At 38.2% G+C, this 17,361-nt stretch overlaps 1 protein-coding gene across 1 annotated transcript in view; it reads right to left on the bottom strand.

The window, feature by feature from the left end:
• The window catches only part of TYR (tyrosinase), a 115,153-nt gene extending 98,313 nt beyond the window's left edge, over positions 1–16,840 (bottom strand). Inside the window, exons 1-2 of the mRNA XM_043876515.1 lie at positions 15,955–16,840; positions 8,036–8,252 (exon numbers count right to left, since the gene is read on the bottom strand). Of these exons, the coding sequence (XP_043732450.1) occupies positions 8,036–8,252; positions 15,955–16,773 (1,036 nt within the window). The 5' untranslated portion in view covers positions 16,774–16,840. The remainder of the gene's footprint in view (positions 1–8,035; positions 8,253–15,954) is intronic.
• Between the last annotated feature and the right edge of the window lie 521 nt (positions 16,841–17,361).

Here is a 17,361-nt window from a genome sequence, read left to right as displayed (position 1 = left end):
TTCAAACATTTCATCCTCTGTCACCCCTTTCTCCTCTTGCCCTCAGTCTTTCCCAGCATCAGGGTCTTTTCAAATGAGTCAACTCTTCACATTAGGTGGCCAGAGTACTGGAGCTTCAACTTCAACATCAGTCCTTCCAATGAATATTCAAAGTTGATTTTCTTTAGGATTGACTGATCTGATCTCCTTGCTGTCCAAGGGACTCTCAAGAGTCTTCTCCAACACCACAGTTCGAAAGCATCAATTCTTCAGTGCTCAGCTTTCTTTATGGTCCAAATCTCACATCTATCCATGACTACTGGAAAAACCATAGCTTTGACTATATGGGCCTTTGCCAGCAAAGCGATATCTCTACTTTTTAATACACTGTCGAGGTTGTCATAGCTTTTCTTCAAAGGAGCAAGCATCTTTTAATTTCATGGCTGCAGCCACCATCTGCAGTGATTTTGGAGCCCAAGAAAATGAATCTGGCACTGTTTCCATATTTTTCTTGTCAATTTGCCATGAAGTGATAGGACTGGATGCCATGATTCTTAGTTTTTTGAATGCTGAGTTTTAAGCCAGCTTTTTCACTCTCCTCTTTCACATTCATCTAGAGGCTTTTTAGTTCTCATCACTTTTTGCCAGTAAAATGGTGTTATCTGCATATCTGAGGTTGTTGATATTTCTTCCAGCAACCTTGATTCCAACTTGTGCTTCATTCAGCCCAGCATTTTGCATGATGTTCTCTGCATATAAGTTAAATAAGCAGGGTGACAATATATAGCCTTGATGTACTCCTTTCCTAATTTTGAACCAGACCCGTATTCCATGTCCAGTTGTAACTGTTGCTTCTTGTCCTGCATACAGGTTTCTCAGGAGGCAGGTAATGTGGTCTGGTATTCTCATCTCATTAAGAATATTCCATAGTTTTTTTGTGATCCACACAGTCAAGGGCTTTAGCATAGTCAATGAAGCAGATTTTTTTTGGAATTCCCTTGCTTTTTCTGTGATCCACCTTCTATATGTCTTTGCTATTTCTCAATATAAACATGGGCTTCCCTCATAGCTCAGTTGATGAAGAATCCATCCACAATGCAGGAGATCCCAGTTCGATTCCTGGTTCGGGAAGATCCACTGGAGAAGGGATAAGACACCTGCTGCAGTATCCTTGGGCTTCCGTTATGGCTCATCTGGTAAAGAATTCACCTGCAATGTGGGAGATCTGGGTTCAGTCCCTGGATTGGGAAGATCCCCTGGAGAAGGGAAAGGCTACCCACACTCCAGTATTCTGGCCTGGAGAATTCCAGGGACTGTATAGTCCATGGTGTTGCAAAGAACTGGACATGACTGAGTGAATTTCACTTTCACTATAAACAATATTCTAGCCATATATATTTTCTCCTTTTGTTCTATCTACAGTTATGTTTTCATACTTCTATTCCAATGCATAAGTTGTTTCCTCTACTAGAAATGCTTTTCCTTCCCTTCTTTTCTTGGTGAGAAGTTACTGATATTTCAACTTTCAGTTCCAGTTTCACCAGCTTGGGAGATAGTTCTGGTTTAGCTCTGGGTTCCTATCTCATTTTATATTGACCATCACATTGTGTCTTCCTTGTGGATTTGTGTGATGTTTTCTCACTAGATGGTGAGCTTCTCAAGGTCACAAAGTGTGTAAGAGTCATCTTTGTATGTCTTTGAACTTTCATAATTTCCCATAGTACCAGGATAATGCAATTTAGATTTCATCTTAACCTAAAGAACTTCCTTTTTTTTCCTAATGAGATAGGTTGATCTGTATCCTTAAATGGCCACATAGACATACCATTTTGCTGACATACCATGTCATGTCAGCAAAATGCGAGATGTTGAAATGAATACATTGGGAAGTCTTCCAACTATAAGTCCCATGGTTCTATGTTGCAATGTGCTTGAGGCTGAAACATACCATTCAGTTAGAGTTGTTCCTTGTTCCTGCACCTTCTACTATTTTAGGTAATGGAAGCTGCTTTTGCTCTTTTCTCCTTGGTTCTGGGAATTCACCCTGAAAAGCAATAGCTTTTATTTCCAGAAATGGTCCTTCCCTGAGTCTATCTCAAGAAATTTTTTTTCTATCTTTGCTCCTCCCTATGTTTTTCTCTATACCTAGCACATCATAATCTGTTTTCTCAGGACTCAGTCTATACTTTGCTTCTAAGCTAATTGTCAAAAAAAGTAATGACTGATAACCAAGTTGTCAAAAACTAATTCCAGTTTAACATAATAATAGCTGCCATTTATTGAAGAAATCTTGTATGTTCCTTACATGTATTATATTGTTAAACCCTTACATGAACACTGTAAGTTATTATCCTTATCTACATTTTCCAGATGATGACATTAAGGCCCTGAGAAGTTAAATAGCTTACTCAAGGTAACAGATGTAGGAAGTGGTAGGATTTAAATCAAATCCCAGTCACCTTGATTGCCTTTAACTACTTTGCTAAACTGCCAACCCATACCCATCTTCCAATATCCACTCCAGTATGAATTTTGCATTAACATTATTATAAAGCGTGCAATGCAACACACCATGGGTATCAGAGATTTGCACATGAGAAGATTCTTCTTTGAATCCATAGCCCATACTCCACAGGGACCACCTAATCAGAAGACTACCTTTTATAATGCATGCTAATTTTTCTTTGCTTTCTGGGGATCTTTTATGCAATTCATAAATCGCACATCTTCAATCTTTACTTCAGCATTTAAATCTAAGAGGAAAGCTGCAGTTCCTCCATCGCAGGATTAACTGTGGGAATCTTTTTTATGGGGAGTACATTACATACCTCTAACAAGACCCAAAAGAAAAGAAAAAGGCAGCGATAACTGTGAGGCTCAATCAAACCCACAGTTCAACTCCACCGGCATTAACGAGGGAGCACAGAGCAGTGTTTGGCTGTGTTCCTGCTCCTCCAGTCTTGTTCTCCCGGCAGCTGTACCCACTTGAGCACTCCCTGAAGCCCAAGACACCCTGCATCCTTAGCTCCTATCCTGGCTTTGAGATGAACTGTGTCTCTCCAGTGAGCAAACTATTCTCTCAATCTTGATCTTTGTCTTTGTCCTTCCCCACTGAGAGGAACCAATGTTTCTTGGAGATATGGCTGATTCCAGGCTTTGGGCAGTGTAGGCACAAGAAGAATCTAGCCTACTTTTTTGCACCAGAAAAAAAAAAAGAAAGAAATGCTAAAAATGATAGGGTCATGAAACAGAGACACAGAGTCACAAGAATCAGCTTAAAGGTGTGTTCAGTGGTGAAATCTGGAATGGTTATTGTGCAGTGGGGAATCTGGGCCACATCTAGAGCAGGTGATGAAATTAACATCGCCAAAGTGAGACATGTTCACCATGTGCCTTCAGATGTTATACTCGCTTAGAAAGACACAAAACACTTCTGTAAAATTCTGGCTAAGAATACACTACCTGGATCCATTCTATTAAAAATTCTATTTAAAATGTGTTGTGTGCATGCTCGGTCATGTCCAACTCTTTGCAACTCCATGGACTACATACAACCCACCAAGCTCCTCTGTCCATGGAGTTTTTCAGGCAAGAATACTGGAGTGGTTGCCACTTCCTACTCCAGGGGATCTTTCCGATCCAGGGACTGAACCCGCATCTCCAGGGTCTCCTGCATTGGCAGGTAGGTTTTTTACCACTGAGTCACTTGAGAGGCCCACCCGCTAAAAGTAGGAACATTTTATTTAAAATTGGGAGACTATATTCTCTAAAAATTGTGAATGTCATTTAAGAATAGGTTGTGAAAATATTTCAGATTAAAAGAAACTCAAAGAGACAGAACAACGAAATGCCACCTTACCCTAAACTAGACCCTGTTACAGAGAAGAAAAAATGATATAAAGGATTTTATTAGTGAATTAAAAATATTGCAATATAAACAGCAGATTAGATTAAAGCATTACACCTATATAGAATTTACTGAAGTTGTTAACTGTCTCTATGTAAGAGAATGATACACTGAAATATCCAACGGTAAAGTATTCTTTACCCTGGCAATTTATCTATGCAATTTATCCTCAGATGGTTCAGAATAAGAGAGAAAGGGAGAAAAAAATATATAAAATGTAAACAGTAAACGAATCTGAGTAGAAAGTATATGTGTGAATGAGAGAAAGAAAAAAAAATTTTAATGTAAACAGTAAGTGAACCTGAATATAAAGCATATGTATGGCTTTTTACAGATTTTATTGCTGTAAATTTTCTGTAAGCTTAACATTATTTCTTAGTAAAAGTTTAAAGATAAAAATAAAGAAATGTGTCCCTTATAAGGAAAAGCTCTTGCTGGTGACTTAGATCAATGTTTTCTGACATCTTGCTACCAGTAAATAGGCTTCATACAATGGGTATAGATAAACTAAGTGTTGGGTTAGGTGCAATTGGAAGAGTTTTAGATAATATTTATGTTTTCATCATCAAACACACATTGAATACTATTAATATTATGTTCTATAATGTCTTTTCTCTCCTCAAGAAAGAGTACTAGATTGTGTGTACATAAGATGGCTTTATATGAGAAAAATTATTTACAAATATAACTTATTAGTATTAACAAATTATTTACAATAAGCATGATGTCCTCTACTGATTCTGTATATTAGAAACTTATTTGAAAGCCACTGGCTCTGTTGACATGACTCAAGCCAGTTTTCTTTTTTGACTTGAGATCCAGAGAAATGAGGCTCCCTATGTTATTTTTAAGATCAGCCTAATTTCCCAGATAACAAAGTTCATGCTTTCTCACTGTTATAAAATATGTCTGGATAACCTGTAATGGTCTTGATCCCTGCCTCTTGTACAATGTCACGGACCTCCATCCATAGTTTTTCAGGCACTCTGTCTAGCAGATCTAATCCCTTGAATCTATTTGTCACTTCCACTGTATAATTGTAAAGGATTTGACTTAGGTCATACCTGAATGGTCTAGTGATTTTCCCTACTTTCTGCAGTTTAAGTCTGATTTTGGCAATAAGGCGTTCATGGTCTGTGCCACAGTAAGCTCCCAGTCTTGTTTTTGCTGACTGTATAGAACTTCTCCATCTTTGGCTGCAAAGAATATAATCAATCTGATTTCGGTATTGACCACCTGGTGATGTCCATGTGTAGAGTCTTCTCTTGTGTTGTTGGAAGAGGGTGTTTGCTATGACCAGTGCGTTCTCTTGGCAAAACTCTCTTAGCCTTTGCCCTGCTTCACTCTGTACTCAAAGGCCAAATTTGCCTGTTACTCCAGGTATTTCTTGACTTCCTACTTTTGCAATCCAGTCCCGTATAGTGAAAAGGACATCTTTTTTGGGTGTTAGTTCTAGAAGGTCTTGTAGGTCTTCATAGAACCATTCAAGTTCAGCTTCTTCAGCATTACTGGTTGGGGCATAGATTTTGATTACTGTGATATTGAATGGTTTGCCTTGAAAATGAACAGAGATCATTCTGTTGTTTTTGAGATTGCATCCAAGTACTGCATTTCAGACTGGACATGGAACAACAGACTGGTTCCAAATAGGAAAAGGAGTACATCAAGGCTGTATATTGTCACCCTGCTTATATAACTTATACCAGAGTACATCATGAGAGACACTGGGCTGGAGGAAGCACAAGCTGGAATCAAGATTGCTGGGAGAAATATCAATAACCTCAGATATGCAGATGACACCACCCTTATGGCAGAAAGCAAAGAAGAGCTAAAGAGCCTCTTGAAGAACATGAAAGAGGAGAGTGAAAAAGTTGGCTTAAAGCTCAAAATTCAGAAAACTAAGATCATGGTATATTGTCCCATCACTTCATGGCAAATAGATGGGGAAACAGTGGAAACAGTGGCTGATTTTATTTTTGGGGGCTCCAGAATCACTGCAGATGGTGACTGCAGCCATGAAATTAAAAGATCCTTAGAAGGAAAGCTATGACCAACCTAGACAGCATATTAAAAAGCAGAGACATTACTTTGCCAACAAAAGTCCATCTAGTCAAGGCTATGGTTTTTCCAGTAGTCATGTATGGATGTGAGAGTTGGACTATAAAGAAAGCTGAGCACCAAAGAATTGATCCTTTTGAACTGTGGTGTTGGAGAAGATTCTTGAGAGTCCCTTGGACTGCAAGGAGATCCAACCAGTCCATCCTAAAGGAGTTCAGTCCTGGGTGTTCATTGGAAGGACTGATGCTGAAGGCGAAACTCCAATACCTTGGCCACCTGATGTGAAGAGCTGACTCATTTGAAAAGACCCTGATGCTGGGAAAGATTGAGGGCAGGAGGAGAAGGGGACGACAGAGGAAGAGATGGTTGGATGGCATCACTGACTCAATGGACTTGAGTTTGGGTAAACTCCGGGTGTTGGCGATGTACAGGGAGGCCTAGAGTGCTGCAGTCCATGGGGTCACAGAGAGTTGGACACAACTGACTGAAGCTGTAATGGATTATAATTACCTTAAGAATCAAGCCCTGCTTTATAATATCTTTAATTCGACATCTGGAATCTAGCTATTAACCGCTGCAAAATCCAACCGTGTGCCCAGTCCTCCCATGTGGTGACCACCAACTTGTCTGTGTGCCTTTCTCTTAGCTTGTAGGTTCAGACTCTTGGACACCATTCATTGCCTTCTCCTGTTATATTATTGCAGGACCAGCTTGATATTCAACCTTCAAAAAATGTTCAACTCACTCAGGGTCATCAGAGTACAATAGAAAAGACTCTTGGATTTTGGCACTTGCCAAATCTAGGAACATATTTAGCTCTGCCACTTACCAAATGGATGGCAGCCAAATTACTTAATATCTCTGATCTTGTTTCCTCTCTTTAAATTGGAAATAACAATGCTACTTCCTCAGAGAATGGTTGTAAGAATGGTTGTAAGACAGTGCTACACAGTATCTTTGGCATGGTGCCTTGCATATGGTGACTATTGGAAAACATTAATTACTAATACTATTTAAGGAAAATAAACAAAATTTTTATTTTAATAACTGCACCATGTTTCCTCTTTAGGGTAATACTCTCCTTATTTAAATTCTTCTGTGAAAAAGCAAGGCTCTAAGGTGTTCGGGATTAGAAGAATACAGGAAAATGAAAGAGACAATGAAACTATTCTGCATACTCAGCAACAGAAGTTAGAGGACACAGCAGCAACCACAATGGCGAGAATCAAGCAAAAAGTTAAGGAGGTTAGGGGAAGGAAATAGGAAAAGAGAAACTTTCATCTCCACGGTAAGATGCCAAAGAGATAAAATATCTAGTGGTAAATTTTGAGTATCTGCCTTACCACGAATTGGCAGCCTATGTCTTCCTGGAACTCAAATTAACTTGTAACTTGAGTGAATGTTCCTGTTTTCTCTTTGTTTGTAGGTTTGTTTCCACAATGAAAATTGAGGTTGCGGAGTTGGGTTCTCATGACTGAGATGGTGCTGAGCAGAGAAGGATGAACAGGTACTTAAGGGAAGGTGCAAGCAAGGTTGAGAGCTCTGCAGGAGAAATAAGTAGGCCTTAGAAGAGGCTGTGAGAGGGAATCTCTGATAAAGCACAGAAAACTTGAGGGATAACAGGATGGGACCTTAACCTGACCTGTGGATTTTATCCTTATTATAGTTAAGAACATGGCCTTGTCTCAAAGAATCTTGTGTTCAGAATATTTTAAACTAGAGAAAAATACTAAAAGTTAGAAAAATATGATAGGTCCACAGTCCTATATCTGTGATTCCAAAATACAAAAATTCTAAGAATGTGTTATTTTGTTTGGCACCCATATATTTTAGTGGTAAAACCAGACTTTATTCTCCATTAGGTCACCTATTGTTTCTATTTATTGCCACAGTAGGTATAGTCATACATTTTCCTGAAGAGTTATTCATGTTTTGGAATATGTGTGCCACCCACATTCTGCTAGAGTGATTGGTTATATTTATATTATCATATTCGCAAACACTTCTGGGCCCAGGGCTTTGGATAAGAGTTTGTAAACATAAATTTAGAAAAAAAGGAAATTTAAATGCGTGAGGGGAAAAAGCATTTACCTTCCAGTGTATTTCTAAAGCTGAAGTTGGCAGCTTTATCCATGGAACCTGATTCATACTGGGTCAAACTCAAGCAAAACTCCACATCAGCCGAGGAGGGGAGCCTCGGGGTCCTGGCTTTGTCGTGGTTTCCAGGATTGCGCAGTAATGGTCCCTCAGACGTCCCGTTGCATAAAGCCTGGCGACTGTTGTACTCCTCCAATCTGCTGCAGACGATCTGCACAGAACGCCTCTGTGTTAAATGAGTGTTGTAAAAGGGGGAAGGTAGAGAGGTTGGGATTCTTTATTTGGATTTTGGATATTTGGATGTCTAATCATCAGGAGATTCATGTCTTAAATTGTTGAAGGAAGCAGCTTTCTGAGGGTTGCAGAGTAACTGTAACCCATGAAAGTTACAGTTCAGACCACAGTTCTAGTCTTGTGTCTACCACTTAAAAAAATAAATTCCGCCCCCCCCCCAAAAAAAGGAAAAGAAATTCCATAGGTCTCATCTAGCAAATGAGGATAATAATAATTACTTCATATAATTGTTGTCAAATATTTGTTAGGAAAATTAATTTGACAAACATTTGCTAAACATCCATTGTGTGACTTCATTGGGCATATGCTTGTGAAGCTAGCCATGGCCCAGAGTTTAGGTCTATACCCTTTTTTTTAATTCTTTCTCTATCTGCCTCCTTGGCTACAAAACCAGTTTCATGGCTTACATGCCACTGCATGATAAGAACTTTCTAATTCCTATCTCAAGTTCAAAAGCTCTCCTCTGAGCTCTAACCCTGTATATCCATCTCTGACTTCATATTTCAGTGTTATCTCACAGTCATCTCAAATGTAGTATTTAAAAATAAAAAAGAAAATTGTTCCTTTGTAATAGCTAATAAGGGGAAAAATCTGAAAAAAAGATATATATGCATGTATAACTGAATCACTTTGGGGTACACCCGAAACTAGCACAACATTGTAAATCAACTATGTTGTTATTATTGTTTAGTTGCTAAGTTGTGTTTGAATCTTGTGACCCCATGGACTTTAGCCCACCAGGCTCCTCTGTCCATGGGATTTTCCACCAAAGGATACTGGAGTGGGTTGTCATTTCCTTCTTCCAGGCGATCTTCTTGACCTAGGGATCAAACCTGTGTCTCCTGCACTGGTAAGTGTGTTTTTACCACCGAGCCACTTTACTATAAAAATTATTTAAAAAGAAGTTAAAAAATGGAAAAAACTTGAAATTAAAATAAGGTTAAAAAATTGTATTCCTCTCCCTATACGTCCAGTCACATCAACTGTCCTGAAACTTAAACCAGAAGTCCATAAATCATTTTATAGCCAAAGACTGTTATCGTTTGTATTTTGTTCCCCTTTACTTTTCACATTGAAATCATCAGCCAAACTTGTCAATTCTACCTCCAGAATACATCTTGAATCTCTGTTTACAAATTCTGTGATCCAGCTGCGAAAGTCAGTTGTGTGTTAGAAAAAAATTAGGTTCCAGATTCACATTGGTGTGGGCTTTAATTCTGGCTCAGCTACTTACTAGCAATGTGTCAATGAATATATTATTTAGGCTTGCTAAGTCTCAATTTCTTCAACAGTAATAAGAAATAATAAATATAATGTTAATATATATCATATTTACATGTGTTTATTTTTAAAATATGCTTAAACACATTATTTATATATAAATATACATTAAATATATATAACAGACTGGTTCAAAATTGGGAAAGGAGTACATCAAGGCTGTATATTGCCATCTTGCTTATTTAACTTATATCAGAGTACATCATGCGAAACATCAATAACCTCAGATATGCAAATGATACCACCATTATGGCAGAAAGTGAACTAAAGAGCTTCTTGATGAAGGTGAAAGAAGAGAGTGAAAAAGCTTACTTAAGACTCAGCATTCAGAAAACTAAGATCATGGCATCCAGTCCCATCACTTCCTGGCAAAACAGTGGAAACAGTGACAGACTTTATTTTCTTGGGCTCTAAAATCACTGCAGACAGTGACTGCAGCCATGAAGTTAAAAGACACTTGCTCCTTGGAAGAAAAGCTATGACATACCTAGACAGCATATTGAAAAGCAGAAACATTTCTTTGCTTTGGGGACTACTGAAGGACAGGGAAGCCTGGTGTATACAGCCCATGGGATAGCAAATAGTCAGACACAGCTTAGGGATGGAACAACAACAACAATTTTTGCATTAAATATAATATATTGGATCCCTTTATACTGTTAATTAACTACCCATCACAGCATGTATATAGATGGAAGCATTTTCATTCCTGTTTGAATAATAAATCATATCCAGATATTTTCAAAAGATCTAAAAATTCCTACTGCTTAGAAGACTCCTGCAGTAGACTCAGTTAAATTAGAGCGGTCTGAATGAAACTATTTTGCTTAAGTTACAACTGCCAAGTGACTAAATGTCCAGATGGCTAAATGTATTAGTAACAAGGAGGAAATCTACCCCAGTTCCAGAAATAATTTGAAATAAATCTCAAATTATTGTTCTTATATTTGATACAGACGGGGAGGCAGGGTAGGAGAAAGTATTAGCACTAGCTACCATCATGGAGATTGCAACCAGACATGGTTTCCAAACTGAGCAAATTACATAATCTCTTAATGTCAAGGTTTTTCATCTGTAAAGGGGGACTATAACAACTTTTTATGAAGGATCAAATAATTTTACCTATGAAAAGCACTTAGTATATAATGCCAAGTAGAGAGTGTTTAATAATGACAGCTATTATATTATTATTGCATACAAGACTATTGGGCAGGCCACCAAATTGTTAACTCTGACTCTATTACACAGGATGAATAATCATTATAATAGCTATCATCAATATATCACATGATGAGGATATATTGTGATAATAATTCCATACTTAAAATTAAAAAAATATGTCAGATACTAAACTAGTCATTTTACATTAACAGTTTTCATTGAATCCCTTCAGAATAATGCTTTAAAATATATTATTCTAATTTTTCAGGGGGAAAAGGTCTCAGATAATTAAGTAACTTCTCCAGGATCTTGTAGCTAAGTGAGTTACAAAAGTCATGTTTTTATGGCTCAAAAGACTATCCCCTTCCGCTTCATTAATCTGCTTTCCATTCAGCTTAGTATTTTCATTAGCACAGAAAGCACACATATATCTTAATTGCACCCCATTTTTTTCTGTTGAGAAAAGAAGCCAAAGGTCAAAGATTACAAATGACTTGTCCAATATCATCTGATAAGTGGCAGAGGTAGAATCTGGTAAGTGACAAAAGTCTTCTGATAAGGAATTTGTTCTTTTTCTGTTTCAACAAAGGTGACTTACATCATGTGGGGAAAAATCAAGTGTCCCAAATCAAATGAAAAAGAGGAAGAAGAAACGGATGTATTAATGGAGAAGGTGAGCTTAGTATTCTCTTAAATTTAAAAAAATAGCAGGAAAAAAAGCCCAGCTATTAAAAGCTTTAGGAGCAAAAATTTTATTATGGCATTAGAGGTTTGTCTAAAAGAATGTAAAACATATGACATTCCACAGAATCTTTTTCATAAAGAAAAAAAGAGAAGCTGTTATTTCACTGAGCTGTTGCCATGGTTACCTAAAACCCATGACTCTCTGCTGAAATGTAACTTTTTTTCTTCCTACTGTTTGCTTCCATGTGATGTGCTTTTCACCTGATGAGTGAATTCCCTGGCCATACTTCACTCATGTCCATCATCTTGGAAATGTTTTTTTTCTCTTTATTTTGATCCATCATAACAGCTATTCTTGAAATACCTTTTCTTCTTACAGCTAGCTCATCTGCTGCTTGCGTAACATTGGATCTAACTGTGTTGAGCATAGTTCGCCCCCCCACCTCCAAAATCAGTGAACGACTTTAATTCAGGAGCACTTTAAACATGCTTCTAGTTTAAAAGCTCTTGGAATTAAACAAACCAAAAAATAAATGAACAAATATACAAAAGAGATATGAATACTGAAAATAAGCTTTCTATAAAAAGTAACATTTAGTAATTAAGTAATGCTTTTTAACATATTACTTTATTTAGTAATAAACCTTGTCAGTAAATATTATTAGTCTCACTTAAAACTCAGATTGGGTTATAACATGCTTGATCTTCTCTATGTGTGCTTTCTTTTTTTGCACACACACACACACACCTAGAGAAAGCTACCAAAAATGTTTTATTCCAGATTATAAATTGCTGCTTATTTTGGCATCATTGTTTTCTTGGCCTTGGTTATCCAGTGCTATAAAGTATGGTTTAAGGTTCTAGAAATCTAGCTATGTGTATACAGAGTTTAGTTTTTTATGTGTGTTAGCAATGGGGCTAATGTTTCTGTGATTTTCAATTTTGTTCAATATAGCATATACTGATAAAGCCCATTCTATGTGTATATTATGTTCCTGGGTTCTGTGGATATAAAGATAAATTAGAAATGGTTTCTACATTGGAGCAGCTGGCAGTCTGTTAGATAAAGACAGGTCTGAAAACCTGAAGAATTATAGGTACCATGTTATAAAATCTGTACAAAGTGTAATGATAGTACACAAGGGTGAAGGTCAATTCTACCTGAATAAGGGTTGTGAATAAACACCTAATGGAATATTTTCACTATAACGTGAATGAAAAGGACTACTTCAGAATATCTGCCGCAGTTGTCTGTACAACTGAACTTTAAGGGACTTAAAGTGACTACAAGTCAGAATTTACATCCATGAATTAGTGGCTCATTTGATCCTTTCTCAGCCTACATGGCCCTTTATAAATAGGAAACTGCACGGTTGACTTGAAATAGCACTGGAGTCAGAGGCACTGGGTTTTTTTGTCCTCAGCTGTGTGACCTTAGACAAATTATTGTACTTTTGGGGGGGCTCACTATCTTTTACAAAATGTAGGTACAACACTACACACCAATGGCGGTCTCTTAGCTAAGAGTTAATAAATTCTATGAATTTCTCAAAACTCCATTTTTGTGTGTGTGAAATAAAAGATGTCTGAAAATAAGAAAAAGCAGGAGGCTTTTTTTTTTTTTTTTTTTTTTTACCAAAGGGGCTGAGTATAACTACTTAGGAAGATATTAATGAACTCACCAAGTGTGGAAGCTATTTAGTCTCACCATCTCACACAGTCTAGTTTTTTATTTGAGTGTTTGATTCAGGCAAATGCATTGAAATTAGTGATATGTTTATTATAGAACCTAAGTTTGTAAAGTGAAAGAGATACCAAAACAATTTCCATGTTAATTAAATCAGTCATTCTTAGGGGCTGGCTCTGCATTAGAATTACAGTAGAAGGTTTTACAAATACAGATGCTTGAACTTCACAGTGGACCTCCTGAGTATGATTTTTTCTGGCAGAAGGTAGATGGTGCAGCACATGCAAATCTTTAAGTTCTTAGTTGGGTGATTTAGAAGATACTGAGAACCGCTGCACTGCTCTTGTTCAGCTGCAGAGTCATGCCCCACTCTTTGCGACCCCGTGGGCTGTAGCATGCCAGGCTTCCCTATCTCTCGGAGTTAGCTCAGTTGCATTGATTTAATTGCATTAAATCGATATAAATAACTGACCTTCATTTTTAAAGGACTTTAACCAGAAATGTGCAAAGGAATGGAACTAGCCAGCTAGAACTGAGTTTGACTGTAAGCACACACAGTGACACTGCTCACAGAAGGTGGACATAAATGTTCACTCATTTCACCTTCCTTACTTAAATTATTGTTTGCTCACTTTTCTTCAGTGGTCTTTGTCCCCTGTATTTCCTAATTTTATTTTTAACACCAGTTATTCCACAGTGGTTTAATCATAGGATGATATTAAATCTACTGCTGCAACTATTTTAACCTAGTGTTTACATACTAGACACAAAAAAACTATTTAGAAGTAAAATTGGATACAATCATAAAGAAAAAAGAGAAAAATTTGACTCAATAATCAATAAATGAATGGAAAAAGTTAACATAATTTGGTACTTCTCATGTAATTAAGTGGCTTCCCAGGTGGCTCAGTGGTAAAGAATCTGCCAGCCAACACAGGAGATGCAGGAGACCTGGGTTCAATCCCTGGGTCAGGAAGATCTCCTGAGGGAGGAAATGACAACCCACTCCAGTATTTTTGCCTCAAAAATTTCATGGACAGAGGATACTGGCAAGCTACAGTCCATGGGGTCACAAAGAGGTGTACACAACTGAGCGCACACACACACACACACACACACATGCACACACATGTAATTAAATATCAATTAGTATTTGTCTATGAAGCTTCAGTGTGGATGTTTTAACTTTGGTAATTTAGATAATCCACCGATTTTTCTAGGTCAAGAAAAGCTGTACAGTTAAGGAAAGCATTATAACTAACTGAAAAATCCCATGTTCAAGCTTAACAGTATTTTAAGCAGTAACAGAGGATGTGAGAGTTAGATGAGTTTTGCACTATATAGATTAAGGTAGGAGGTCTGAAGGCTTATTGAAATAGATTTTTTTGAAGCACATTTTTCGAGCCTTTCCTGCACAAATACACTCCTTACTCTTGGTAAATAGCTGACATTAGTGACACCAGATATTACAGTGGCCATTTTCAACGAGTTTCAATAGGTCCATTTGGAAGTTGTAGGAACTTAGTGTGGGGGAGGGGGGAGGGGAAGTATTTGGGAAGCAGTTCACATTTCAAAATTGCAGAGTTCCAGGAGAGAAGGCAAGATTCTTCCCATCTTATTTAAATATTGAGCTTATTTCCATAAAGCACGGCTAGTCAAAACTGCTGTGTTAGAAATGGTTGGAACACAGGCAGACAAGCATTCCTTCTACCTTATAGTTTTAAAATAATGAATAATTAAAAGCATATTTTTTTGGCTACATTTTGCCCCTAATCCAAAGTGAAAAAATAGGAAAAATAGATATTAAATTTCAAAATAGCGATCTCTTATCCTGTACCTCAAAAGTTTACACATGTTTAGGAAAAGTGCTCATTTCTTCTGCATCCTATTGAAAAAAGTAAGTCAGGATGGGCCAGATCCTTTGGCTAAAGACATCATCGCAGATATGTCCTTGGAAATATTATAGGGTGGTCGTGCAACCAGGCTACCTGGGAACAAATTTTGTCTCTGCTGCTTACTAGCTTTGATATCCTGTACAAGTTACATAGTATCTCTATGCCTCAGGTTTTCTAAAAAAAAATCTTTAACATGGGGAAGGTTAGTAAGACTATTAAATGAATTAATGCACAAAACTACTCAGAACAGGGCCTCACACTTGCTGATCGATCAATGAATATTAGCTATTTTCATTATTTACCTGTTTAAGCCTGAGTATTCATATCTTTTTAAAGAAGATTTAATCTAAGTAATATTCCCCTAAATTCCTAATGGTAATAATCACTATAGACATTTAGTAAATGATATCTTCCCAGGACCCTCCTTTGAATATTCTCATCAATGGGATTCCTGGGATATGGCCAGAGATTTGTATTTTCAATTTATGCACTGAATTTTATTGGGAATAAAAATTTCAGAAATATTGACCTAAATCATTTTTTTTACTTAATCATCCAAATACTCATTCATCCACTGGTTCAACAAATACTTCATGAGCTCTTACAATTTGCCTGGCATCTTATTATGTGCTAGGAGGTAGAGTGATGAACCAAGTACTTTTTATTCATTAGATTTTAGGACCCAAGTACAGGATATTGGACAAAGAACCACACAAATCTCTATGGAACTGCAATTGTGAAGTGTGCTATAAAGGAAAATTAGGAGGTATGTTGAGAGCTCTTGACAGAGGACATTTTCTAGGCTTGACAGGAGAAGAAGAGATGGGAAGGGAGGTTTCTGAAGACCTGCCAGAAGAAGTGATGGCTAAGGTTCTTCTAAGCGTGGATATTGTATGTCCTGCACACCTTACCTGCCAAGAGGAGAAGAAGGATGCTGGGCTGAGTAGATTAGGGTTTGCAGGGTTGCGCCCTCCCATGTACTCATCTGTGCAAACGTCACAGTTTTCTGCATCTCTCCAGTCCCAGTATGGAATGGTGAAGTTCTCATCCCCGGTCAGCTTCTGGATTTCCTGTTCCCACAGCAGCAGAAAGAGTCTATGCCAAGGCAGAAAACCCGGGGCTTCATGAGCAAAATCAATGTCTCTCCAGACTTCAGAGTCCCCAAGCAGCGTGTCCCTTGACACATAATAATGCATCCAGACAAAGAGGTCATAAACACTGACGTCATTAAACAGGGGTGTTGCTCCATGATTCATTTGGCCAGAGGTGCCCGTGGGGATGACGTAGTCTGGGCTGGTGGTATGTTTTGCCAAAGTGAGATAGGCAAGAAATTTGTTCTTCTCCGGGACACTCAAATCAAAGATGTTTCTTCTCACCAGAAGTCGCCGTTCTGTGCAGCCGGGTCCCCGAAATCCAAACTTACAACTTCCGCAATTGAATCCCATGAAGTTGCCAAAGCACTGGCAGGTTCTGTTATAAAAGATGGAGGGCCAAGACTCGCGGTCGTCCACCCCGGTGAAGGGGAACTGAGGTCCGAGTGGCGCCGCGGACAGAACGACGTCCTGGCAGGAGCCCCTGCCCGAGAGCCGGCCGCAGGGGCTCCCGTCGCCCGCCCAGGGCGGGCAGCACTCCTTCTCTGTCAGGCTCTTGGAGGAGGCACAGGCTCGAGGGAAGTGGCCGGCGGAGGTCCGGAAACTCCACAGCAGGCAGGACAGGGCAGCCAGGAGCATTCTTCCTCCGGTCCTCACACGGTCTGCCTGAGCTGGTTAATGGAGCCACGCTCCCCTTTCCAGCTACCGAGTCAGTGACTATCACATGTTTTGGCTAAGATCTATATAATACCACTCCCACCTCCAGCATTAAACCCTCTCAGCCTTTATCTAAGCTTTCATCTTCTGAAAACCACATGACTAACTTTTCTCTGGAGTTGGCATTTATCCCATCAGTGGGATAAGCCTATGTTAAAGTGAGAAACACTATTCACCATTAATAGTTTAAATCTTATGGTTAGAATAATACTAATAAGACCATCTGATGTATGTAAACCCAGTTAACTGACTGTATAATCAGTGACATTTCAATTTGAAAATAAGTCATGTCAGGAATAGAGCTTCTTTATTAAGACAAGTCAGGTAGTGTTAGAGATTTTGGACATAAGATGGTTTGTTTTTCAAAGACCATAAATAATAACCCAAGGCATTGGTAGGATTTGGCTTTGCCGGAAGAGACATTTTTCAGAGCCTGGAGATTATTTCTTATATCTGAAGCTTATTTATTTTATACAAAGTATCAGAAGATTAAAACTTTTTCTGATACGC

Source organism: Cervus elaphus, chromosome 2 (assembly GCF_910594005.1).
Source record: "Cervus elaphus chromosome 2, mCerEla1.1, whole genome shotgun sequence".
Classification (NCBI taxonomy): domain Eukaryota; kingdom Metazoa; phylum Chordata; class Mammalia; order Artiodactyla; family Cervidae; genus Cervus; species Cervus elaphus.
The sequence above is the reverse complement of the archived record's forward strand: the minus strand, read 5'-3'. Positions and strand labels throughout refer to the sequence as shown.